Source organism: Arabidopsis lyrata (genome assembly GCF_000004255.2).
Source record: "Arabidopsis lyrata subsp. lyrata unplaced genomic scaffold ARALYscaffold_4, whole genome shotgun sequence".
Taxonomy (NCBI): Eukaryota; Viridiplantae; Streptophyta; class Magnoliopsida; order Brassicales; family Brassicaceae; genus Arabidopsis; species Arabidopsis lyrata.
This window is the reverse complement of record NW_003302552.1, coordinates 16,068,447-16,093,962: the sequence shown is the minus strand read 5'-3', so window position 1 is coordinate 16,093,962 and position 25,516 is coordinate 16,068,447. Positions and strand designations below refer to the sequence as shown.

At 35.2% G+C, this 25,516-nt stretch overlaps 3 protein-coding genes across 5 annotated transcripts; all 3 read left to right on the top strand.

Annotated features, from left to right (window-relative positions):
• LOC9317383 (WUSCHEL-related homeobox 9) lies at nt 1–2,519 on the top strand. Of its 3 annotated transcripts, none has more exons than XM_021027198.1 (4): nt 4–453; nt 541–1,347; nt 1,658–1,842; nt 2,298–2,519. In XM_021027198.1, exons 1-4 carry the CDS (start codon nt 327–329, stop codon nt 2,301–2,303), a joined length of 1,125 nt encoding a protein of 374 aa, XP_020882857.1. In that variant the 5' UTR covers nt 4–326; the 3' UTR covers nt 2,304–2,519. The 3 variants fall into 3 exon arrangements, with proteins under 3 accessions (XP_020882856.1, XP_020882857.1, XP_002881316.1); XM_002881270.2 differs by having other exon boundaries at nt 126–453; nt 1,661–1,842; XM_021027197.1 differs by lacking the exon at nt 2,298–2,519 and having other exon boundaries at nt 1–453; nt 1,661–2,260.
• Nucleotides 2,520–5,586: 3,067 nt separating this feature from the next.
• LOC9317382 (ras-related protein RABA1h) lies at nt 5,587–8,947 on the top strand. The gene is made up of 2 exons (XM_002881269.2): nt 5,587–6,793; nt 7,385–8,947. Exons 1-2 carry the CDS (start codon nt 6,573–6,575, stop codon nt 7,818–7,820), a joined length of 657 nt encoding a protein of 218 aa, XP_002881315.1. The 5' UTR covers nt 5,587–6,572; the 3' UTR covers nt 7,821–8,947.
• A 12,720-nt stretch (nt 8,948–21,667) lies between these two features.
• LOC9317380 (auxin response factor 3) lies at nt 21,668–25,481 on the top strand. Its single transcript, XM_021028679.1, is given in 11 exon segments — nt 21,668–22,468; nt 22,941–22,997; nt 23,085–23,267; nt 23,396–23,480; nt 23,560–23,650; nt 23,736–23,797; nt 23,800–23,899; nt 24,114–24,233; nt 24,317–24,392; nt 24,528–24,690; nt 24,783–25,481. Coding segments are annotated over 11 exon segments (1,815 nt in total). The 5' UTR covers nt 21,668–22,150; the 3' UTR covers nt 25,343–25,481.
• The last annotated feature ends 35 nt before the right edge of the window (nt 25,482–25,516 follow it).

Genomic DNA, 25,516 nt, shown 5'->3' with positions numbered 1-25,516 from the left:
TATATATACAGAGAGAGAGCAAGAGAAGTGGTGTATAGAAATATCAAATATGGGTGAGACTTTAAATTAAATGGTTATGTAAAAGAGATGAATATATGTAAACAGGTTGGGTAGGTGAAGAGAGGCTATAAGAGGGAGAGAAAGAGGTCGTAACCCTTTTGCCCTATTCACATTTCTATTATCTTCCCATTTAGCCATTCTGTTCCCTGTCTCTTCCTCCTCTCTTTTTGACACATCACATCATCATCACATCATCATTCAACATCAATCATCATCATCATATGCATACACATACATCTGTGTTCTTCGGATCGAGTTAATTAGTTATGGCTTCTTCGAATAGACACTGGCCAAGCATGTTCAAGTCCAAACCTCATCCCCATCAATGGCAACATGACATCAACTCTCCTCTCTTGCCTTCTGCTTCTCACCGATCTTCTCCCTTCTCTTCAGGTCCTTATACTTTTAACATATTTGCCAATTTAAAACTAAATTTTGTTTTAGAGAATTCTAATCTGATGAGATTGTGAATTTTTTTAGGATGTGAAGTGGAGAGGAGTCCAGAGCCAAAACCAAGATGGAATCCAAAACCAGAGCAGATTCGGATACTTGAAGCAATCTTTAACTCAGGGATGGTGAATCCTCCGAGAGAGGAGATCAGGAGGATTAGGGCTCAGCTTCAAGAATACGGCCAAGTCGGTGACGCTAACGTCTTCTACTGGTTCCAAAACCGTAAGTCCCGTAGCAAACACAAACTCCGCCTCCTCCACAACCACTCCAAACACTCTCTCCCTCAACCGCAACCACAGCCGCAACCTTCGGCTTCCTCTTCGTCTTCCTCCTCCTCTTCCTCTTCCAAATCCACCAAACCCCGAAAAAACAAGAACAAGAACAACACTAATCTCTCTTTGGGTGGTAGTCAAATGATGGGGATGTTTCCACCGGAACCGGCGTTTCTCTTTCCGGTTTCCACAGTTGGAGGGTTTGAAGGTATCACCGTCTCATCCCAATTAGGGTTTCTCTCCGGTGATATGATCGAGCAACAAAAACCGGCTCCAACGTGTACCGGACTCCTGCTGAGTGAGATCATGAACGGTAGTGTGAGTTATGGAACTCATCATCAACAACACTTGAGTGAGAAAGAAGTTGAAGAAATGAGGATGAAGATGTTGCAACAGCCACAGCCTCAGATTTGTTACGCTACCACAAATCATCAAATAGCTTCTTACAACAACGACAATAACACCATGCTTCATATTCCTCCCTCTACTTCTACTACTACCACTATTACTACTTCGCATTCTCTCGCTACTGTCCCATCAACTTCGGACCAGCTTCAAGTTCAAGGTATGTTGATATATAAAGTTATCACCCTTTTTAAGTTATTACTTATATATGTTTAAATTTCACTCAACACTATAGATACATTAATTGTGTGTCAACAATGGAAGGGACACATTGATCAAGACAAATCTTTTTAAAAACCTTCATGTTTAGTAGTCTGTAAATGATTCTTTATTCCTATACCCTCTCTCTCTCTTTTAAAAAAAAACAGATTGTTTGAGGTTTAGATGTTTGTTTTATATAGATTGCTAACATATATAGTCATTATATATACTAACATGAAATAATGGGATAACAATGGCTGAATCGACAGCAGCGGGTGCGAGAATAAGGGTTTTTATCAATGAAATGGAGCTTGAAGTGAGCTCGGGACCGTTCAATGTGAGGGATGCATTTGGGGAAGAGGTCGTTCTCATTAATTCCGCGGGTCAGCCCATTGTAACCGATGAATATGGCGTCGCTCTTCACCCACTTCAACACGGAGCCTCATACTATCTGGTTTTGACTCCTCTCTATTTTCCTTTATGATACTGATTAAGGTTTACATTCACTTCACTATAGCTAGATACTACTCTATCGGTTAAATAAACTACTAGTAAAATGAATACTTATTTAATGGCTATATAATTATAATTATACTAGTTTATAGATATGTATTAGTAGTAGTTTATTTCTTCATTGGGATCTAAAATGGATAAATGCATGCGAGAGACATGTTGTTTGGCTTAGGTCAACAATGTTGACTCAACCTAATTTAATTACACACACACATCTTGCGGTTCTTTAGAGCATTCATTGGTTTTTTTTCCTTTTTTTGGCCTTCGTGTTTTTTGACTTTAGTAGTATAAATTCTAACACTACCATATTTCGGAGGATGTGCCTGCATGTGTGTGTATATAAATATATAATTATTTATGTTGTTAATTTTCGAAGTCTCTTTTCTGCTTTTGCAGATCTAGTCGTGTGGGAGATTCGAGTTTGAAGAAGAAATTAAGACCTGTCTCTTTCTTTCACCATCTCTCGTACGTAGGCTTAAATGTTAAGATTTTATAAAGTATTGGTTTCAGTTACTTGTTGTGACCGTGTTGATGTATGGGTTTCAGACAACATTCACAAAACTCTCTCGTTAGATTGTTGACCAATACATGTTGTGTGTTTCATTCTTATTTCAAAAATCTATCATGTTTTTGTTTCTTTATCTGAATATTAATCATAGATATGTGGAATTGTTAAAAAATGCGCTAATATGGGGATGAGTAATATAGAAGCATCACATCACCCAATGTGAAAGTAAATTAGGTCATGCGTTATATATGTTTAGTGTTTAGACTGTGATGTAAGGTTTACTTACGGGAAGTAGGGAACTTTGACTGCAGTTCACGTGAGGTGATATTTCACTTTAATCCCGGGGATTAAAACGTTACATTAATATAATTATTATACTATACATCTATACCTAATCCCTCCCGAATAATAATTATTTTTATTATTAGTTATAAACTATAAGTCGTTCACCCATTTTCACAAAAAAAAAAAACAATTAATAAATATGTATTCTATTAATATCTAACCCCTTATATTTAAAATGTAGGAAAAGTTTTGAGTTTAAAGATGATTTAGTTTTTTTTTTAATGCGTCGAATGATGTTAGTGCAAAAAAAATTGTTTCAATTATTTAGATAAAATTAGTACATACTGCTTTGAACTACACAATGCATGAAATCAGTTTTGAAAAGGAAAAAAAAAATCATTTTTATTGAAATTATACTATTTAACAATAATTGATATTCATAGCACCGCTATCAATTTTTGTATAATCTGAATATTTTCCATGATAAGAAAACAGGTTTTTTTTTTATAAAAAAATAAGTAACGTATTAATGTTAGGAAACAGAGTTTTGACAGTCAGTTGATAATATTTGCTTTGAAGTTTTAACTCTCAATTTATGATATTAAAAGTTAGGAAACAGAGTTTTTGAGTTTTGATAGTCAGTTGATATATTTAATTTACTGCAATGTTTTTTTTTTCTTTTCTTGCTGCAGTGTTATGGAGTATTCAAGGGAAATAAAGAGAATAAAACATTAGTAAATAATTGTAGTTGAATGCAAAGAAGGTCTAGCTAGGTAGAGGGGCTTCGTTAGATCAAATCAGATGTCAAAAGAGCATAATAAAAATGTAATATCAAATCACACAAATGTTTCTCAATAAAAACATGGTCCTACAGTCCTACTTTCTACTGTTTAACTGTTTCCTTCATCTTGTCGCTTTGACAATATATTTACCCATGCTTATATTATCTTCTTTTATCTACAAAACAACATTTAATTTGCACCCATTTTCTTACTGTATATATTCATAATTAAAACCAGAAACTTAAACAATGTTCACACATAATTAATTTATCACCGCATATTATTGATAATAAGTCATCATGCTATGCCATATCACATATAGTTTACCACAATGCAACATATTACGCCTTAAGAATTAGTTAAGTTTGGACATTTGTTTGTCCCGTATCGACAAATTGTAGTCAGTGTCTACGCTGCCGTGTGCACTTAATAGTGGGGGGTAAAAATCTATCTATAGTAACATAATAATATCATAACGGAACCAAATCTATATTGTTGTGTTTAAAAAGGAACTATTGGCCTTTTTCCAAATTAAAGTAGAAAATTACGATCGCAATTTAGAAGTTATCACGAAAATAAATGAGATTAAAGAGTGTAAATAGAAATTTATGAAGTGACACAAAAGAAAAAATAGAAAGCTAAGAAAGAGACAAACAAAAAAAAAGGTTCAGAAGAGTGTGTTGACCAGAGGAACTGTGGATTCACCAACAAGTGGGACAAACTTTCTCTTACGTCCAAAACTGACACAACAGTATCTTAACTCTTTCTCCTCACCATGATGAATCATATTCATATGACACTCACTCCATGTTCACTCTCTCCTCTCTCTCATTTTTGCCTCTTTTTTCTAAAGCCTACGTTGTTAAATTGATAAATCTACGATGATTTAGATCTCTTGTAATGCAAGCGAGATGTTGTGAATAATCAAGGATAACATTTATGAATCTACAACTAGATCTCATGTTGCAGTATCTTGTAGCCTCGCGTATAGTCGGAGACTCGTAGGTGAGACTCTTAGAGCATGATTATCCAAATGCTCTTAATAATATTTTTTAAGAATATTTAAGTAATATTTTTTTTGTTCCATCTCTTAGCATTTTTTTTTGTTCCTTAGCTAAAAAACACTTCTTAGCTTAAAGGCACTTTTAGAAATAAATATAATCAATTAAATGCTAACATAATCTTAAGATTTTCTTAAGAGACTATCTATAATCATACTCTTATGATTTAAGGATTTTCTTTTTATTTTATCATAAACTACACTCTAATAAATGTGAGGTCCTTTTCATTCAAAGTAATTATTTACTATTATGTATGAATTGGGACAAGGCCAATTCTAATGTATATCTTGCTTGAGTATTTAAAAAAAAAATCTCATTTTCAATTTGTTTACCGTATTAAAATATTAAGTTATTAATTTCAAATATCAAAAATAATAATCACCTTTGCGTTTGTATCACCAAATTCGTTTATCTCAATTAGATCATTTCAATTGAAAATAAACAATATACTTAAGGAACAAATTAATTGAATTTATCGAAAATTATAGAGAAAATCAGAAAACTATTTAAAGTTGATTAATTGTTATTTTTTTGTTCTCTTTTCAAAGAAACCATCCATAGCCATAAACATATTATACCCATTTTTCTTTTGCTTTTTCAGTAATTTCCTTTACTTTTTAGATATTTTAGAACATTTAAATTTGTACAAAAATAACTTAAATATTTTTTAGTAGCGACGGTTTCACCTCGTTAGCCTCAAAATCATTCTTGAATTTTGATATGATATTACAATATTCACTGGTAAAAACCACTATACTACAAAATCTAGTAAAGTGTACTTACTTAAACAAAGACTGCAATTATTGAGGTTTAGAGATCTATCAAATATACAACTCTATCCTTTTCAAAGTATAAGATACTTAAAAGAAAGACATATATATTTAGTAATTTGTATTTTTTTTGAAAAAATATAAATTATATTTATTTAAAAATATTCAACCAATCACTAATAAGACTGCAGAATATTAATGGTCACAAGTTATTAAATACATTAAAATTTACATAGAAAATTACAAAATATCTTATAATATGAAACAAATAAAATATCTATAACATCTTATATTTTCATACGGATATTGGAGTACTATTTTTAAGATTTTCCAAATTAAAACCCTTATGTATCTTAATAGCAAAGCGATATTGACATAGTTTACAGAATTTGTGGTTGATATCTAGAAAATTTTAGGGGTGTTTTTTTATTATAGGAATCAAATAATCAGGACACGACATGTTGAAGTATTCATAATTAAGAGGCTCTTTATCTTGAATGTTCCCACGCTAAAACTCCTCAAAAGCGCTCTCGTTGAACATTTCTGGTGCGATGTTGTCTGGTCTCGGACTAGCGGCATTAACCAAGTTGACAAATGACAATGTACCAAGACACGGAGCATGATGGAGCAAAAAAGATTGACGGTGGAAAAAATATTGTTGTGGCCATGGTAAATCTTAACCATTTGATTGTAATCAAAAGAATTGGATATCTGTGGCCACTAACGACTAACTTGAGATATCAGAATCCCATGATGTATGAGCAAATGTGACCATACATCATTATTTATAGTATATAGACAACTTTGAATACATTAAGTGAACCAAAACCTTTTATGTTGCGGACAAGTTTAGGTTGTGGATTTTTTTGCTATATTCTCGCTCGGTTTAATTTCGTTAGCAAATATATATTGCATAGTTAAAGGACACATTTTAAAGAAAACTAAACTATAGAAAACCTAAACAAAGATCATCACACAAAATGATTATAGTATACTTCGGGAGATCAATCTTGAGATATATATTTAGATTTTCCCAAAATGAATATGACCAGTAAAATAGAGGATAATCCTTGATTATCTGAATCCTCTCTATCTCTTCTTCTCAAATTCAACATTTGTCTCTTCTCTACTTTACAAAACGTAAAAAGAAAAAATAGAAACCCACCAAAAAAATATAACAAAACCCATCTTCAGATATTGGATTGTTTTCCTTGTCTTCCAAACTTCTTGGAACGTCATAAAGACAAAAAGGGTACTGATCAGATATGGGAACATATAAAGCTGAAGACGATTACGATTACCTCTTCAAGGTTGTCTTAACGGGAGATTCCGGTGTCGGGAAATCAAATCTGCTATCCCGATTCACCAGAAACGATTTTAGCCACGACTCACGCTCGACCATCGGTGTTGAGTTTGCCACACGTAGCATCCAAGTGGACGACAAGATTGTCAAAGCTCAGATATGGGACACTGCCGGCCAAGAAAGGTAATCTATTATAGGTGGACATAAACCAAACTGAATCAAATAAAAATCCAAATGCTTAAATGCATGTAAATCAAACCTGAATGATTTCATAGACAGATTTTTTTTTTTTTTTTTTTTTAATACCAGGAGATTCTGGGCCAAAACCCATAATCCTCTAAGCCCGAAACCACAGCATGTAATATTAGTTTCATCCCAACTCCAAGTGTCACTCGAAACTAATATTAGTTTTAGACAGATTGGTTATTATCTAAAACATACACCCATTTTCGTGTAACCGAAATTTATTTAAATTTATAGCATTTTCGTTAAAAAATTAGAATTAGTTTGTTTTGAATTTTTGTTATAACTGCCTTCTGAAAACCAAGCTAAACCAAGCAAACTCAAAATTACATCAAATCGAAGTAGTTTTTAATATTTGTTTTTTTTTTAATATGGGTAGACTATTTTTGGTTTTTTATTTTCATAAAACCTATTAAATCAGAACTAGAAAAAGCCAAACCTAAACCAGATTATCCACCTTTAATAACAATTTCTCGCCACTCTTTTGCTCGAGTATGTGTTCCATTTACCTTAGTGAGTATTTGCAATTAGGTATCGAGCCATCACGAGCGCTTATTACCGAGGAGCCGTTGGTGCGTTACTAGTCTACGACGTGACACGGCACGTGACATTCGAGAACGTTGAGAGATGGCTAAAGGAGCTAAGAGACCACACGGACGCAAACACTGTGATAATGCTCGTAGGTAACAAAGCTGATTTGAATCACCTTCGAGCCATCTCTACGGAAGAAGTGAAAGATTTTGCAGAGAGAGAGAACACTTTCTTCATGGAGACTTCAGCACTCGAAGCTATAAATGTAGAAAACGCTTTCACAGAGGTTCTTACTCAGATTTACAGAGTCGTTAGCAAGAAGGCTCTTGATGCTGGAGATGATCCTACCACTGCTTTGCCTAAAGGACAGATGATTAATGTAGGAAGCAGAGATGATGTTTCAGCCGTCAAGAAATCGGGTTGCTGCGCGACATAGCAGAAATGAGCTTTTCCTATTTTTTTTTTTCTTTCTCTCTTTTGGTGTCATGGAAATTTTACAAGATTGAATCACATGTAAAAAATAACTGAAAACGGTGCAATCATGTAACTTGAATACAGAACTGTTTTAGCATAGAACCTGATTGAGAGAAGATCCATGGCCCAAAACTCACAGGCCCATATAACTCCACTATCTTTTTTTTTGTTTACTTATTTAATTGATTCCGAAACAAAAAAATAGTCTCAAGAAATTAAAAAAAAAAGGATAATGAAGATATTTTCTTCCTCGGCCGTATGCTTAAAAGGCCCACGAGAGCTTCTGAATACAGACAACGACAGGTCTAATCCATTTTGGTAAAGTATGACTTAGATAGACCCCATTATCTTCACATCGATTTGTCACGTGTCTATAGTATACTACACCAACGCCGACGTGAATCACGTCCGTAGGTCCCTAGAAAGCAGACCGACATGAAGGAGATATTCAATCAATGTTTCAAAAGGAACTAAACCGTCCGGTACGCCGGTTCAACTGTGATATAGAGAAGCATGTCTGAAAATCAATGGGCAAGAACGAAGGAAGTATATCGCCGGCCCAAGTATACTTAAAGGCCCAGGCAACGAAAATGTTTCGGATCTATATTTTTTTCCCCTTTTTTCTTTCTGATCGTTATAACTTTCCACGTAAACTATGCTACTAATTTTTCTGTCACAAGTCGTCGAAACCAAATTAACCCTATAGGAAAATGAGTATTCTTACCATTTAAAACACTCGTAATAGTCAATCATGATGAAAACTTAAAAGTACATATTAGGTTGTACCGATACATAACCGGGTTGTTATAACCGGTTTAGCTTATTCTTATACTTTTATATATACACACATTGCACAGTCTTTGTCAATTAATGAGAAATACAGTTTATTTTAGCTCAATCTTAATAGTACACTAGAAAAAAAAAATCGAATAGTTCATATAGCACACGACACGAACACTCAAATCCAGTGTAACTTATATATAAAGAGAGGCCGACATGATATTGTTTACGTAGTAGGATACGAGGTAGTCGCTAAGAGCCTAAGATTCGCTTAATGATAGAATTTAGAACTTAAGAGTATTATAAGATTTTGGGTTAACGATCTATTTCCCCCTCATAACTTTCACATAGCACCATAACTACACAGAATGGTTTTCTCGTTCTATTTCCACATAAACCAAAAGTTTGAAACCTGTTTCCCCATGTTTTGAAAGATTGATATCTCGTTCCACATTGAGGTTTGGTTAACTGGTATAGGGGATTAAACCATATGTGAAACCGAAAAACCGGTAAAATAAACCGAATTAAAACCCGCAAACCGTAAACCACAACCCATATGTCGCATCTAAAACCCGTCTTTGAGACCCGAAACTCAGAAATCCAAATTGAGAAAACGAAGAACCCTAGCTTTAATTTGCAAATCTTCAGATCAATCTCCAACTTCTAAAATGAGCAATTCATCCAGCGTGAGGAGTGCAACATCAAATTCCCGAGAAAGAAGAGGCACCAAAATCGACATCAGAGACAAACAAGGAAGAAGCAATGAGCAGCATTCATGAAGATTCTAAAATTGATTTGCAGAAGAAGAGAGCAGCCTCCCTACTTTCCCATATGAACGCCTCAAAACCGACTCAGAGGATCCTGTTTCAGATATCGACCTCACTAGAAGAGAGGTCAGATTCTTCAAAACTCTCAACACATATAACATTCGTTTGTTTGAGTTTGTGTTTCATGAGATCAGCTTGGTTTTTTGCAGGCATACATGACTTCATCAGAGTTCAAATAGAAGTTTGAGATGACAAAGAAGATGAAACTGTAGCCAATGTCATAGATTATGCTCTCAAATGTTAAGCTCGTGACTCGGATCAAGGAACTTTGTGTTGTCTAAGAAATTAGAGACTCAAAACATTGAAGACTCTGTAATGACAACAACAATCCGGAAGACCTCTAGGGATGGTAGGCTTGGCTCAACAAGTCTATTGGCCTTATGGTTCCTTCTCGTTAAGATGATGCTTTTTTTTTTCGATTTCTGGAGCTCTGTTTTGGTTTTGTTGTCATTGGAATAAGCATCACAACTTCTTTGTATCGGTTTTTTGTTTTAGATTGGCCACATAATAATATGGATTGAAATTTGGTAGCATATATGGACCCGTTTCTGCTCTGTTCTTAATTGTCTTCATGTTTCCCACAACTTCAGGTTTGAAACAACAATTAAAAAATCAAAGACAGGAACGTATTTGTTCCCAATCTCAGTAAACAAAAAATTAAACTTGATGAAATATCAAAGGAGAGTGTGTTTCATAGTCATCATCAAAGCAAAATAGTCTTGTACATAAGCCGAGTTAAACATCCGAATGCAGATACATTACTTGAAAGCAATGTAAAGCAGAAACTATGGTCATACCAAAACAAAACAGAGACACAGCCGAGTAATAATTCTAATCTTCTGCAGGAAAAAAAAAAAAAACCAGACCCATCTTCTTCTAATCTGCTTATCTCATTCATCCTTGAGTGATAATTCCTTGAGACGGTTCAGGTTGAGTGCATGTGACTTGAGCAGTCTCTCCATCAAAGTTCTGAGGCACATTATAAAGTAAAAAACAGAGACACATTAATAACCATTAACAAACTTACAACAGAGATACATTGACACATACTAACCAGTTTTGAAGAAGTCTTCTTCTTATGGAATCTGGAATTGTGACCAGATGCACCACATTGACCACAATGCATTACTCTTTTCAATTGTTTAGGTGCCTTTTTCAAAGGAGACTCATTTTTCCCCTTTTTCCTCTTTTTGTCCTTCTTACTCTCCTTACCCTTCTTCCTCCCAGGCTGTTGTGGTTCAGGTGGTATATGGACATTAGGATGTGAGGTTGATGGCCAAAACGCAGGTCCTCTCTGTGGAACTAGTCCTTCCGTGTAGTTCCTTTTCCACATTGGTGTCCGAAACCAATGACACACATAGTCTTCAACCTCAAGCTTCTTGTGCAAAATCACTCCATAAGCATGCTCACAAGGAATGCCACATATCTCCCATTTCCGACAAGTGCAAGTCCTCTCTGTCAAGTTGATCCTATGAGAACCGCCACTTACTGTAGCTTCATACATACCATTAGTGCTTCTTCTTATCTTACACTCTGCGGCTTTCTTGAGCTCTTTTGCAAGGAATTTAGTCACATATGGCGTGCATCTCCCTTTGTGATCATGAGAGATAGCAGATCTCTTGGCAATCCGGACCATTGCAAGTCTCCTAATGGTCTCAAGCATGGGCACAAATGGTTTATCCCTAGCTTTCACTATTGAGTTGTTGAATGACTCTGTTGAGTTATTCTCAACATCTTCACAGTAATTCCCTAGCTTATAGAATGCCCTGCACCAAGACCTTGGTTTTGACTTCACAACATCACGCCAAACAGACACATCATAGTTGTACAAATGGGTCATGTTTGCTTCAAACTCAGTCTCATTGTAGCTCCATGCCACATTCCAAACATAACGCTTCATCTCTTTATTCTTCCCATGATTTTTTTTCAAGTTTCCATATATGTGTCTGACACACATTCTGTGTTCACTCTTTGGTATCTCTAACTCAACAGCTCGAATCAATCCCTGAAATAAAAAAGCACACATTAGTCTGACAAACATTCTATTACACAAGAGAAACATGACTAAATGGTTATTACCTTTTGACGATCAGAGACAATAATATAGCCCTCACCATCCATTAATCCCAAATCAGCCTTGAGCTTCCTCACAAACCACACCCAATTATCTATGTTTTCTACTTGTACACACCCCCAAGCTATAGGATAAACTGCATTATCTGAATCTCTACCTAGAGCAACTAGCAACTGGCCTTTAACTTTGCCTTTCATAAACGTTCCATCCATTCCTATCAATGGTCTACAAGTATTTTTCCATGTTCTTTTAAGAACATCAAAGCATACATAGAACCTGTTGAATACTTCTTGTCCTTCTTCATTTATCAAAGTGTCAACTTCAACCGTGGAGTTCATGTTTGATTCTCTGATCTCAGCCGCATAATCTTGGAGCCGCGCAAACTGCTCATCATATTCTTTCTCAATCCATCTCAATGCCTTATTTCTTGCAGCCTGGCATTGCGGCCTGGATACAGTGATCTTCCATTTCTGTTTAATGGTTTCTTCAATCTTCATAGGCATGAAATACTCAGGCTCTTCTCTGATATCATCTAGGAACAGCCTAGAAATCACTGGAACCTTCACCATCTCACAATCTCCATTTGGATTACATGTATGCATACCCTTGAACACGTTAACCCTCCACTTACTACATTTTTTCGTTACTGAACAATATATGCGCCAAACACATCCATCACCAACACATTTATACGCAAGCTTCGTTTTATCATACCTGTACTGCTGGATGTTGCATCCTGTCTTTAGAGCATGGTCGAGTACAGCGTCCTTAAAAGCAATTCCGTTGAAGAAAGTCTGGTGATAGTATAAATTCCCATCCCCGCGTTTGATGTTGTTACGCCTTCTCTCCCGAACATGTTCTTCGTCTTCATCAGTCTCACTCTCTGGATACTCATCGTGAAGAATCGAAGGTTCATCTATGAACTCCATTACTGCTTGCTCGATTTCAAACGCATCTCGCTCCCTTGGGTCTTCATCGTCGGGTTCATCATCAATTATCGGATTACCTGATCCTCCTTCTTCTTGCTGAATAGATCCGCCTTCCTCGTGATGAATGACTAACGCATTCGCATCCAACACACTCGAATTCGTCATCCTGAACTTCGTCTTCAATTCGATTATAAGATTTTTGCTTTCTCCGTACGTTTCTTCTAGGGTACTTCGATATGGGGATTTTATTTGGTTTATATGTATAATCGGGTTGTTTAATGGGTTAATCCGGTTAATTTTTTTTGATACGTGGTTAGTGTGTGTTTGGGCAACAGTAAACCAATTATAAAGCATGATTATGTGTTTCTAGGTTTTAAAATTTGAAATTATGGGGAACGAGATATCGATCTTTCAAAACATGGGGAAACAGGTTTCAAACTTTTGGTTTATGTGGAAATAGAACGAGAAAAACATTCTGTGTAGTTATGGTGCTATGTGAAAGTTATGAGGGGGAAATAGATAGTTCACCCTAAGATTTTTGGTAACGAAAAACGGTTACTTTTATATTTGTGGTTTATAAAGTGTTTCAATCAATCCATGTAAAAATATTGGTCTTTCTCATTTTCTCCATGAACTAAATTCTCAAAATTGTCGAAGATGTGATTTCATTTTTTTGCATTACTATACATGCATTTGACCTTTACATTATTTTTTTGATACTAAAAAGTTTAATTCACATCCCAAAATGGATTTCTAGGCCGAGGCCTTACAAAATTTCAGCAGCTACAAAAAGGAAAAAGCAAATCGGAGACTCATCGACGGAATTGATCTTAACCTGGCGGTGGCTGGAAGCAGATATTACGACCAACCAATACCGACGAATACAAGGTCGAGTGCAACGGCATTAACAAGCTCCTTGCCGGAGTATTCGGTTCCGTCGCCGAATCGTTGCCGCCAACAAACCAGAACCCGCACCAAACTTCCCGGAATAAGTCCAATCTCCGACAGACCAGTACCCCATCTTTGATTCCCCTACCTAGCAAACCAAAAACAACAAGGACGACCACCAACGAAACCTTCTCCGAGACAAACAATCCTCAAATCCGGTCCGGTGGAAACTAAATGCGGCAGCTGAGAGGGACAGTGACTCAATCCTTCCTTCAACAGCCCTAAATCCGCGAGCAGCCATCACAGATTCATTGAATCCGCCGTAAACCACCAAGACAAGCGACGCAACCCTCCATCCCGCTGACGACTTCCACCGCAAGTTGCAGCTAATCCACGAACAGGTGAGCCAAAAGAGAGGCTTCAATCGATTCTTTTGACGTCCTCAAACAGAGAAAACCGATGGCGAAACCCCTCAAGATCGTCGTGAAACCGCCACAACCGCAACGCCAACGGGAGTTCCACACCTCACCGCCGCCGGAGAGAAAAGAAGCTCACCACTGCCTCCCCTTTGTAAGCCCCAACCCAGCGATTAAAATCAATGTTAACCGGAAAATCTAGATCTAGATTTACTTTGTGTGTTCAAGAGTGAGAAAAGCGCAACAATCGAGACAACGATTGTGCGTCCTTTTTAACCCTACCTAAAACCTTTACATATATATTTATAAACTTTAAAACTATGTTTTGCATCAATACACATGATCAAAAATATTTACATATAATATTTACATATATATATATATATATTAAAGTGTTATTTACTAGATGAAATATTAAAAAAAAAAAACATCAGGAGTGTTAATTAGTTCATTTCCAAAATGAAGTGTAAAAAAACGTTGTAAAATTGACTCATAATCAAATTAAAAATAAAATAAAGATATCGAGTTCCATTAAACTCGGTGGAGCACAACACAATTCACTTACCAACACCAACGGTCATTTATCCAAAGATTACATCATAGCATCTAACACAAGTCTGCAAAATCCGTGGTTGCATCATTAACACACACAAAAAAAATTAGAAATTCAGATGGTCACTGCCAAAAGTTTAAATACAGTACGATTGGTTTGCCACGACTTTTTTCTTTAACCATGTTTGTCATAATCATCATCCGTACGTCTATAACTTTATTGTATCTTGTACTTCCTCTCTATTCTTTAAAGATCCATGTTTTAGAGTTTTCACATATATTAAAAAATAATTATTGTCTAATTATTTGTCAATTATTTTCTATATCAAATATTTTTAATAAGTTTGAATCAATAATAATATAAACAGTTAATCATTGCGCCTTGAAGTTTACGATATATTAATATCAATTAATAAAAATAAAACAAAAATCTAAAAAATCAATCTTTATAGAACAAATTAAAAAACTAAAACATCAATCTTCTATAAAGATAGGGAATATATATAGTTACTCTATACTAGTTAAATCTTTTGCACCATCATCCATATCATTTTGGGAGTTGGGGAGTTTACTGAAAAATGTCTTTTATTCAGTATGTTTATATGACTAGAAAACTAAAAATTATTGAAATTAGAAATCGTGGACAATATTTTAACCGACTCTAATATGTCATGTGGTTTGTGTGTTCTAAATTTCTAATATAGTAATATGAGCTAACAACAATATAACTTATAATTATAATTAGAATATAAAGTATATTTGTCGAATTAATAATGGATTTTGTCATTAATTCAATGGCATTAGTAAAAAAATACTACCATTTTGCCTTAAAAATTTTATATTTGCCATTTCTCAAGATTTAGATTCTAGAAACACAATTTTAAGGATTGTGTTTGGGTTTATTAAGTTTCAAATTTTTGTAAGGTGTAGAGTTTAGGGTTTAGTATTTATTTTATAAAAAAATCTCAAATGTTAAGTTTTTAAAAATGGCAAAAAAGACATAATCCACAAAACCATTAAACAAATAACATTTTCAAAAGATTTTAGTGAAAAAGGTAAAATCAGCAATAATCTCTGTATTTGTCTTTTTCCTATGAAAAAAAAAACCTTAGATAAAACTTTTCATGACTTTTTTCCTAATTAAGATATGAAAAGATAATAGATATCTAATATCTTAAAGAATAAGCCTATACGGTGTTCTTAGTAGCATTCTTCCTCTCTCTCATTAGTCATTGCCAATTGAAGTCATCTTCTTAGTATCGACGGTCAAAAGTTCCATAAATTCAGAAATTTTATTCTTTTTTTTTGTCGTCTGTTTTTATTAATATCACAAAGAAGGATACATTGTTGAAATACATAAGCCGGCGGAAACACTAGAAATCCCCGGAAACTTAAATCCCAAAAGAGGGAAGCGAAAGCCCAAAAGAGGGAACCAGTTGAACACGTGGAGAATACAATCCACAAAAACGAAACAACAGTCAAAAACTTAAACAAAAGCTCGAAAGAAAACGAACTTGCCAATCTTACTCCCACACAAATGTGAACCAAGCCAGCCACAAAGGACAACACGTGTCCATCTTGCAGTCAACGAAACCTCCTATTGCGTAGCCAAGGTACCTCTCAAATCGAATGAACCTAGACTTCTATTCCGACAAGAAAGACGCGAGACAAAGAGACCAAATCCCACAAATCTTTCGGAAGCGGCATTTGTCGCAAACCACGACCTTTAATCGCCTCGTTAGAAGACATGAACTGACCAGACCTCGATCAGGTCTTGAGTGTAGAGACAAGGAGCGAAACAAACCTCTAACCGGCAAACACTAAACTCAAAAGGAGAAAAGCATACGATCGAACCGGAGAGATCACAATAAAGCTCATCAAAGGACAAAAGCAAGCTCAGCAAGACACAAAAACAAGAGAGCTCTAGCAAGCTCAGACCAAAGCTTCGGGCAGCAAGAGAGGAAGGAGAACGAGGTAGCCATACCAAAATCCCGGATTATCCGTAGAATCAGAGCCTAAACTAACCTACACAACCCCTTAAGCTACCTAAACTAACGATTATACAACCTTAAAGCCACAAGCAAGAGACCAGAGGCAACGATTAAGCCATCAACACAAAATACAAAGACTACACCAAGTGCAACCATGCGAGAAACCAACGAGAGGAGCAGCCCACCCGGCAAAGGCCAACACCACCACAGCCCCAAAAGAACCAAGGGGACAGAAACTTCCAACAACCACAAGCTCTCGTCACTTACCAGATCCACCATCACCCGACAACACTAACCAGAGCCAACACCTTTAAAGCATAGAGAATCCGCCAATCCTTGCAAAATCCACCTTTGCAATCACCAAAGACCCACGCCGCAACAAAACCGCCACTCCAATCGCCAAGGTTTCACCAAAGGAAACACCAACAAGACTAAGAACAAAGCAAAGGAACAACAATAAGAGCCCTCTCGCGGTGCCGGTGAGAAGCACCGACCACCGGAGAGGCGGATCTAAGAATCGGTTTTTTGTGACCCTCGACGGCTGCGATTTTGACGAAAGAGGATTGATTCAGAAATTTTATTCTTCTTACAACATTTCAGAAAAATGTAATTTTCTTTTCGTTGACCAATCCCGTTCCATAATATAGGCCTACTATGCAGGAACGGATATAACGGGTCATATCAATTCGTTTTAATATCTACGATATAACAGCATGTACGTATATACTTTAAATATATAACTAAAAATATATATAATTCGATATTATTTTTTGTTTGGTATATCTGCTTATGGTCGCACTAATGACAGGAAGTAAATACGCCAACATTTATTTGGTTTGTATATAGTCAATATACTCATAACTAGGTTTTTGAAACTAAAACTCCCAGTCTTAATTACTTTTGTACGTAAAAAGGTCTTCAATATCTATATACAAAAAAGGACTTCAATATTAGTACTAAAATTAAGAAAAATGGTATTTTTAGCTTGTTGGAAAAGTTAACTTTTTGAGCAAGAAATTAAGAATTATTTGTGAGATATATTGGCTTTATTTGAAATTAAATGATAACTCCGTTAATTTTAAATGAGCTAATGTATTGGCTTAATTATTTTAAATAAGTATTTTTAAATATGCAATGCACAATTTTAAAATACAAGTTAAAGTCCTTATAGTCGACAAAAAAAAAGATCCTTATATATATAGTGACTACTATTTAATGGGAAATGTTGATATATTATGCAAATCTCAGATTTCACTTTTAAATTGTACTCCCTCCGTTTCATAATAGAAGTCGTTTTAGCTTTAAACACGCAGATTAAGAAGATCTACTTTTAAAAAGTTCGGCCAATCATAAAAAAGACTGCATAATATAAATAATTATAAAATATTAAAGTAATATATAAAGTGCATAGAAACTTGAAAACGACTTATATTATGAAACAAAATTTTTTCTCCAAAACGATTTATATTATGAAACGGAAGGAGTATAGTCTAAAACACTAACTAACTTAAAAATTGTCTTGAGAAGAAGTCCATTACACATAAAAGCATGTTTGGTTTCATAACAAATGAAGTTTTAACAGTGTACTGCATCTCAAAACACTAGGGGACTTTTTAAAAAATGACATCTAAAAATCACATAATCAAGTCTTGATGATGGAAGGGAAACTAATTTGTATGTTCGGGTCATTAGTCCAAAAGAATTATAAGTCAAAACATGATACTCTTAATTAGAAAATAAAATGTTTGGTTTTATGAAATAGTACATAATAAATAAATAAATGCATCATATTGAAAACGCACCACGTAATTATGAATCAATCTTAGTGCGGTGGGTGGCACTGACATAACTGATTAAAGCTGGATTTAAAGGCCCGAAATAGTAATCAGTCAAAAACACAAAAGTAAAAGTTTCTTCTTAAGAAATTTTCATTTACTCTCTTCGAAAACAAACTAACTTTCTGCTGCAGCGCGTGCATCAACACGCCTATATATTTATGTTTTAGCATTTTCTTTTTTAAAATGGGACGTCTGAAGATAGTGATGTAAAAGCCTAAGGACAGTTTTCGTTCTATGTTGTCATGTCATTTGTAATTATGTCTCACCTAGTTAATCATAAATCTTCTTACTGTTTAACTAATGGTGGTTGTTATCAACATTCCAATTCTTGTATAACAAAATGGACATTCTTTTATTTTATGGTAATATTGACGTTATGTCAAATTAAAGTTTAAATTTACATAATGCATCTAGTTGAGAACAACTCGTAACAAACAAGATTTTAAACATCGAAACTAAACGATGTTTACAAATAGTGATGAATAACTAGCAAACATCAATAAAAAAAAAAAAAAAAAGTAGCAAACATCATTTTCTCTTTCTTACTATTTCAAAAGTGATAGAATCATTTTTCCCCTAGACAATAAAATTAACATATAAACTTTTCTTCAATTGTTTATAAACATTTATAGAAATGTATTATTCGTTTCAAATTTTGTCATTCAAATTATATGTTGCGCATGTTCAACTCCAAGTACAACGTCGATCACATATGTGACATTCATAACACTTTTATTTTGTTGAAAGTAAATTATTTTCTCAAATGAAAAAGTAGCTTGTTGATACTAGTATTTGATAGTTTTATCAATCACAATCTAAAAAATAAATATTGGGAGGCGAGAAAAATCGGGTTAGACCCTCGAATAAATAAAAAAACGAAAGCGAAGCATTGAATGAAAGTGGGGCTAAGTTCTTCTGCAAAGAGAGAGAGAGAAAGAAAAGTAGAAGAAGAAGAAGTAAGTGAACAGAGTCTGAAACAGGTAAAAAGAAGACCAAAGAAAAAGAGAGAGTGAAGAGTACGCGCAATGGGCAGAGCGTGAGGCTCGAGAGACTTTCCAAAAGAAGATAGGAAACAGATGTCGGGGCATTAACCAATTGGGTATTTGGATTTGTAACCCGTTTTGTCCGGGTCCTGCCCCAATCTCAAACCCACTTTTGTTTGTTGTTGTTGTTGCCTCTCTCTTCTATAGCTGTATCTATCTACATCTACACTGTCTCGCGTGTTCACCAAAAATTAAATAAGGGACAACAAATTTGTTTATTTATATATAGAGAAAATTGAAAGTTGAAAATGTGAAAAAGAAAGAAAGAGAGAAAAAAGTCCCCCCTGATCCTCGGGTTCTTTGTAATTTATGACACTCCCAATTTAAGACCGTCTTCTCACTTTTTCTCTATTTGTCCTTTTTTCACAGATTCTTTTTATCTTACATTTCTACCCTTACATGTTTCTTGTATTTACTTGTACTTTCATTGTTCTCTCTTGGTTGCTACATTGTGCTTCTTGTTGAGATGAGACCTTTCATGTTTGCTTTGGTTATGTTTAAATGTCTATACATATGTACTAATTAGATGGGCATAGCCGTATATAGTATTCAATTACAATGTTTTGATGGAAAAGGATATTCATATTGCTTACCATAATTTGTGGTTTGATATGTTTTACTAGTAAACAGTTGATTAGTATTTTAGATTTAAAACGCTATAAGAATACAATTTATCAGAGAAAAATAGATATTTGCATGTTTGATATGTGAAGCTAAAAAGTAAAAGAAAAAAATACATTTCAAATCTCACGTTTACTTTGATGCCGTTGGAAAAATCAACGTACACTATGCACTTCCGATGATCAAACTATATTTATAGATTTCATAAGTTTTTAATCAATTAGATTATTCAGTTTCCATTCAATACAATAGGTTACACAAATAGTCTTATTTATTAAAAGACTAAATTTATCATAAAAGAGATTTAATGTTACACAAACCATAGTTTTTTTTCGATAAAAACTATTTCCTAACTATCGTCATGTGAAAATAAATTTCAATTTATGAGTTTGCGTATAAAATATCACGGATCATCAAACACAATTAAAGAAAAAACATTGCAATTCTTTCATATCATCTCTAGTTCATGTGTAAATCGATCTAATTTTGCATAGAACTGAAAGGACCGGAGTGAACGATGTACTAGGTCAAGAAGAACAATTTTTTGTTTGCATGTGTATTAAGATCTAATATAATTCAAAATGTGGTATGATTAGGTTAGTTCCTTATCTGGGTAGACATAATTATAAGAATTTTCGAAACCTCATCTTACCAAAAACATATATAATCTCTACCATTTGTTTCTCTCAATATGTCCTACCGTTAGTGGACCCTACTTTGTACTTATGCAATAATTCTTCCTGTTTTTACAATAGCCCATGCATTAGGTAGGTTGATTTAGAAATTCGGATGACTTGTGTATCCATCAATTTATTCGCCGTTGATAATAGGTTCATGCACAAATCTCTCTTTAGTGTTTCCTTCTTGCCTTAACTTTTTTTGTTTAGAAAAATTACATTTAGCTCACAAATCAAATTTGTCACTGCATAAATAGATTACATGACGTTATTTGTTACAAATTTAGTCCTCGTTAGTCTTTATAATGTGGTTTTGTTAGTTTGAATCTTTCTAACTTTTAACTTAAAAAAAAAGGAGAGAAAAAAAAAATATCAAAAAAAAAAAGTACCTCGTTTAAATGCAAACAAGCAAAATAATTATTCACAATCATGTAGTAACATTTAAAAGATTATAGATATTGGAAGGAAGTTTTCCCACATTTGAATCAATTTCAAATTTTGACACATGGTAACAAAACAGTATCAAATCATTCCAACTTTCCAACAATCAGTTTAAAAGTTATGACAAATTTAGTAAACTAATATTTTTTCGCATAGAAATAACACAACAAGAGAAATGAGGAAAAAAACAATGTGGTCGACCATGACTAATGTAATCGACTGGGAACAATGTGATTAGATGATGATGATGATTATGGATAGATCATATTAGTTATTTTACTATGATGATAGATCGATACCATTAGCACAAACCAATATATATATATATATGGACATATACTAATGTCATGATCTTCTAAATTTTTTAAAAATCCATCTAATTAGTTCCAAATTTGGATAACAGCAATTAACACATGATAATTCATCACAAAGGCTTGAAAGAAAACAATCCCCCCAATGTACTTTATAATCACGAGAAATATTAAAAAAAAACAGAGTAGAATATAACGGTAATCCAAATCTACACCACAAACACAAAAACACATGAACTACTCATATAATAATGGATAAATAATTTATTAAACTATTTCACTAATGTGCATCAATCCCTAAAAGTATGCCACCAGTAATCATAACAATAAAAATGATTCAAAGAGACGACAGAGAAGAAATTATTCTTGTAGATCTTATAATATAAATGATTAATAACCATAATAATACTTATAACAATAATAATTTCAGTAAACTCCAATAGTATATCATCAACAACATTTTGCAAAGAAACTGTTGTGTAAAAGATAATAATAAAAATAAAAAAGCAAAATCAATCTATTCAAAAATCTAATCCCATCTAATGTCTCTCTCCACGCACAAAAGGTCTAAAAGCCACACCACACACATCAGTCACCAGACGTAGCAGAGAGCCTCACTGCTGCAGAGAGCACTCAGTACTGTTCTGTTTCTCTGATACCTCTTCTCTCTCCTCTCTCTTTAAATCAAAACTTTTTTTAGTTTCTTTTCTTTAATTTCTTGGTTTAATATAGAAAACCCTTTTTTTTTTTTTTTCTCCACGGCTTTAAGACTCACTCATCACTGTGCTACTACTCTCTCCTCTTTTGGCTGAGAGGGTAAAAGTCATGAAGAAACTCCTCTGAATTTTTTTTTTGTTATAAGAAGAATAAATCTCTTATCTTTATCTCTGTTTTTCTCTCTTTAATGGGTGGTTTAATCGATCTGAACGTGATGGAGACGGAGGAAGACGAAACACAAACGCAAACGCCGTCTGGGTCTGTCTCGCCGACTTCGTCTTCTTCAGCAGCGTCTGCGTCTGTGGTGTCTTCGAGCTCTGGTGGAGGAGGGGTTTGTTTGGAGCTGTGGCATGCTTGTGCTGGACCCCTTATCTCTCTACCAAAAAGAGGAAGCCTTGTGTTGTATTTCCCTCAGGGACATTTGGAACAAGCCCCCGATTTCTCCGCCGCTATTTACGGGCTACCTCCTCACGTGTTCTGTCGTATTCTCGATGTTAAGCTTCACGTATGTAACTAACTCTCTCTTTCTTTCTTTCTATTTTTTTGGTTTTGTTTTCTACATTTATGTTTTCTTCTCTGCTCTCAAAGCAGAGTTATGGGTTTTGTTTTGTTTATCTGATTCTTTGATTTTTTTTTTCTGTTTGGTGAATCTGAGTTGGGTTTTTCGATACAGGTATGGAGATTTGTGCCTTTGGTTTATTCAATTGTTTGAGACAAACGAATTTATGTTGGGAGAAACTGAAAAGTTTCCTCTTTTGCTCCATTTGCATTTCTTCTTGTGGCATTTTGATGACGAACACTTGAAAACCCCAAAAATTGTCTGCATTTTTTTTTGTTTGGTGCTTATGAATTTGATTTCAAAGTTTCTCCTTTTGCTTCATTTTGATGGCAATTGATTACAGAACATTGGGAAATCCTTTAAAAGGTTTTTGTTATGAGGATTAATAAACAAAATGTGGGGGATTTTGATTTCGTAGGCAGAGACGACTACAGATGAGGTTTATGCTCAAGTCTCTCTTCTTCCTGAGTCCGAGGTGAGTGTTTTTCTTTAGCTCTCGAGTCGCGGAACAGGAAAAAAGCATAATTGGTTGAGCTTAGAGATTTTGAGTTGATTGTTACAGGACATTGAGCGGAAGGTGCGTGAGGGAATAATTGATGTGGATGGTGGAGAGGAAGATTATGAAGTGCTTAAGAGGTCAAATACTCCTCACATGTTTTGCAAAACTCTTACTGCTTCTGATACAAGTACCCATGGTGGCTTCTCTGTTCCTCGCCGAGCTGCTGAGGATTGCTTCCCTCCTCTGGTACTAATCCACTCTCTTTAGATTCTGTTGTAAGACTAGTCAGCTTTGTACATTGCACATTGTGTTCTAGTTGTTCTTTTATTAGCTCATAGTGAGAGATTTAAGTGCATAGTCATTTTGTTATGTAGGACTATAGCCAGCCCCGGCCTTCTCAGGAACTTCTTGCTAGGGATCTTCATGGCTTGGAGTGGCGATTTCGCCACATTTATCGAGGTACGTTTGTTGCCTTATGTTTCTTTTGCTCGCATTGAGGTAGGAGATGGAAATTTTGAATGGTTTGAGTGTCTTTTAGGGCAACCTAGGAGGCATTTGCTCACTACCGGGTGGAGTGCATTTGTGAACAAGAAGAAGCTTGTCTCTGGAGATGCTGTGCTTTTCCTTAGGTAGTAAAAAAAGCTTCAATGTTTTCTCACTACATAACCTCTTTGATATCCTGTAAGAGGTGATATATGGGTTTCCCTGATATAGAGGTGATGATGGCAAACTGCGACTGGGAGTTAGAAGAGCTTCTCAAATCGAAGGCACCGCTGCTCTCAGAATATGAACCACAACAATTTCGCTGAAGTAGCTCATGCCATATCGACCCATAGTGTTTTCAGCATTTACTACAACAGCATTTACTACAACCCCAAGTAAGCTCCAACCACAATGACTTTAAAATTTCATTTCAGAATCATAATTGGCATCTCCCAATTGGTATCTCCCGAGGCCTTAAGTTGTGTATTGTTCTTTTTAATTGTTCCTTAGAAGCTTGTTTAGAACCAAGTTTCAGTAACATCCAAGAAATGCCTCCTAAGAATTTAGCATTAATGTTCACTGGAATTGCATTTGGTAAAACGTTTTCAGGGCAAGCTGGTCAAACTTCATAATCCCTGCACCAAAGTTCTTGAAGATTGTTGACTATCCATTTTGCATTGGTATGAGATTTAAAGCGAGGGTTGAGTCTGAAGATGCCTCTGAGAGAAGGTGACTTATAATTCAAGCTTTAAACTAACCTTGCCACACCTTTATATGCCCATCTTTCTAAAATGTTTCGCCTGTGTTGTCAGATCCCCTGGGATTATAACTGGAATCAGCGACTTGGATCCTATCAGGTGGCCTGGTTCAAAATGGAGATGCCTTTTGGTAAGCTATGAATTATGATATTTTAAAAAGTCACTAGCTTGGTTTGAGAGGTCACCTATTAGATTGTTGCTTGTTTTATAAATATCCCATAAGCTTGGTGCTAGCACTGAAACTGTGTTTTGACGTCATATTCAGGTAAGGTGGGATGACATTGAGGCAAACGGGCATCAACAGCGTGTCTCACCATGGGAGATCGAACCATCTGGTTCAATCTCCAATTCAGGCAGCTTCGTAACAACTGGTCCCAAGAGAAGCAGGATTGGCTTTTCCTCAGGAAAGCCTGACATTCCTGTCTCTGGTACATATCTACTTGCCAAAACACATCCTACTGCTTACATAATCTTCTCTTGCCTAGTCTTATGTTTTCATTGTTTTCTGCTACTGTTTCAGAGGGGATTCGCGCCACAGACTTTGAGGAATCTTTGAGATTCCAGAGGGTCTTGCAAGGTCAAGAAATTTTTCCGGGTTTTATCAACACTTGTTCGGATGGTGGAGCCGGTGCCAGGAGAGGCCGCTTCAAAGGAACAGAATTTGGTGACTCTTATGGGTTCCATAAGGTCTTGCAAGGTCAAGAAACAGTACCCGCTTACGCAATAACCGATCATCCGCAGCACGGGTTGAGCCAGAGGAACATTTGGTGTGGGCCGTTCCAGAACTTTAGTACACGTATCCTCCCCCCATCTGTGTCATCATCACCCTCTTCCGTCTTAATAACCAACTCAAACAGTCCTAACGGACGTCTAGAGGATCATCACGGAGGCCCAGGCAGGTGCAGGCTGTTTGGTTTCCCGTTAACCAACGAAACCACAGCGGTTGCATCTGCGACAGTTGTCCCATGTGTTGAAGGGAATTCCATAAAAGGTGCCTCAGCTGTTCAAAGCAATCATCATCATTCGCAAGGAAGGGACATCTATGCAATGAGAGACATGTTACTAGACATTGCTCTCTAGGGTTCTTTGGTTTCTGTGTGTTTTATTTGCTTGTGACATAAGTAAAGTTCTTGTTTTTAGTTGATTTATTATGATTATGACTTGGTGTTCACTTTCGTTGCAAGGATGGTTTTTATTAGGTTTATAATTTAAAAAAGTATTTGCACTTTTTTAAATTGCACAATACCGGTTATT

Coding starts and splice junctions, on each gene's coding strand:
- LOC9317383 (XM_021027197.1), top strand. CDS start 327: ATGGCTTCTTCGAATAGACACTGGCCAAGCATGTTCAAGTCCAAACCT. Junction 454..540: donor ATCTTCTCCCTTCTCTTCAG/GTCCTTATACTT, acceptor GAATTTTTTTAG/GATGTGAAGTGGAGAGGAGT. Junction 1,348..1,660: donor GGACCAGCTTCAAGTTCAAG/GTATGTTGATAT, acceptor AATCGACAGCAG/CGGGTGCGAGAATAAGGGTT.
- LOC9317382 (XM_002881269.2), top strand. CDS start 6,573: ATGGGAACATATAAAGCTGAAGACGATTACGATTACCTCTTCAAGGTT. Junction 6,794..7,384: donor GACACTGCCGGCCAAGAAAG/GTAATCTATTAT, acceptor ATTTGCAATTAG/GTATCGAGCCATCACGAGCG.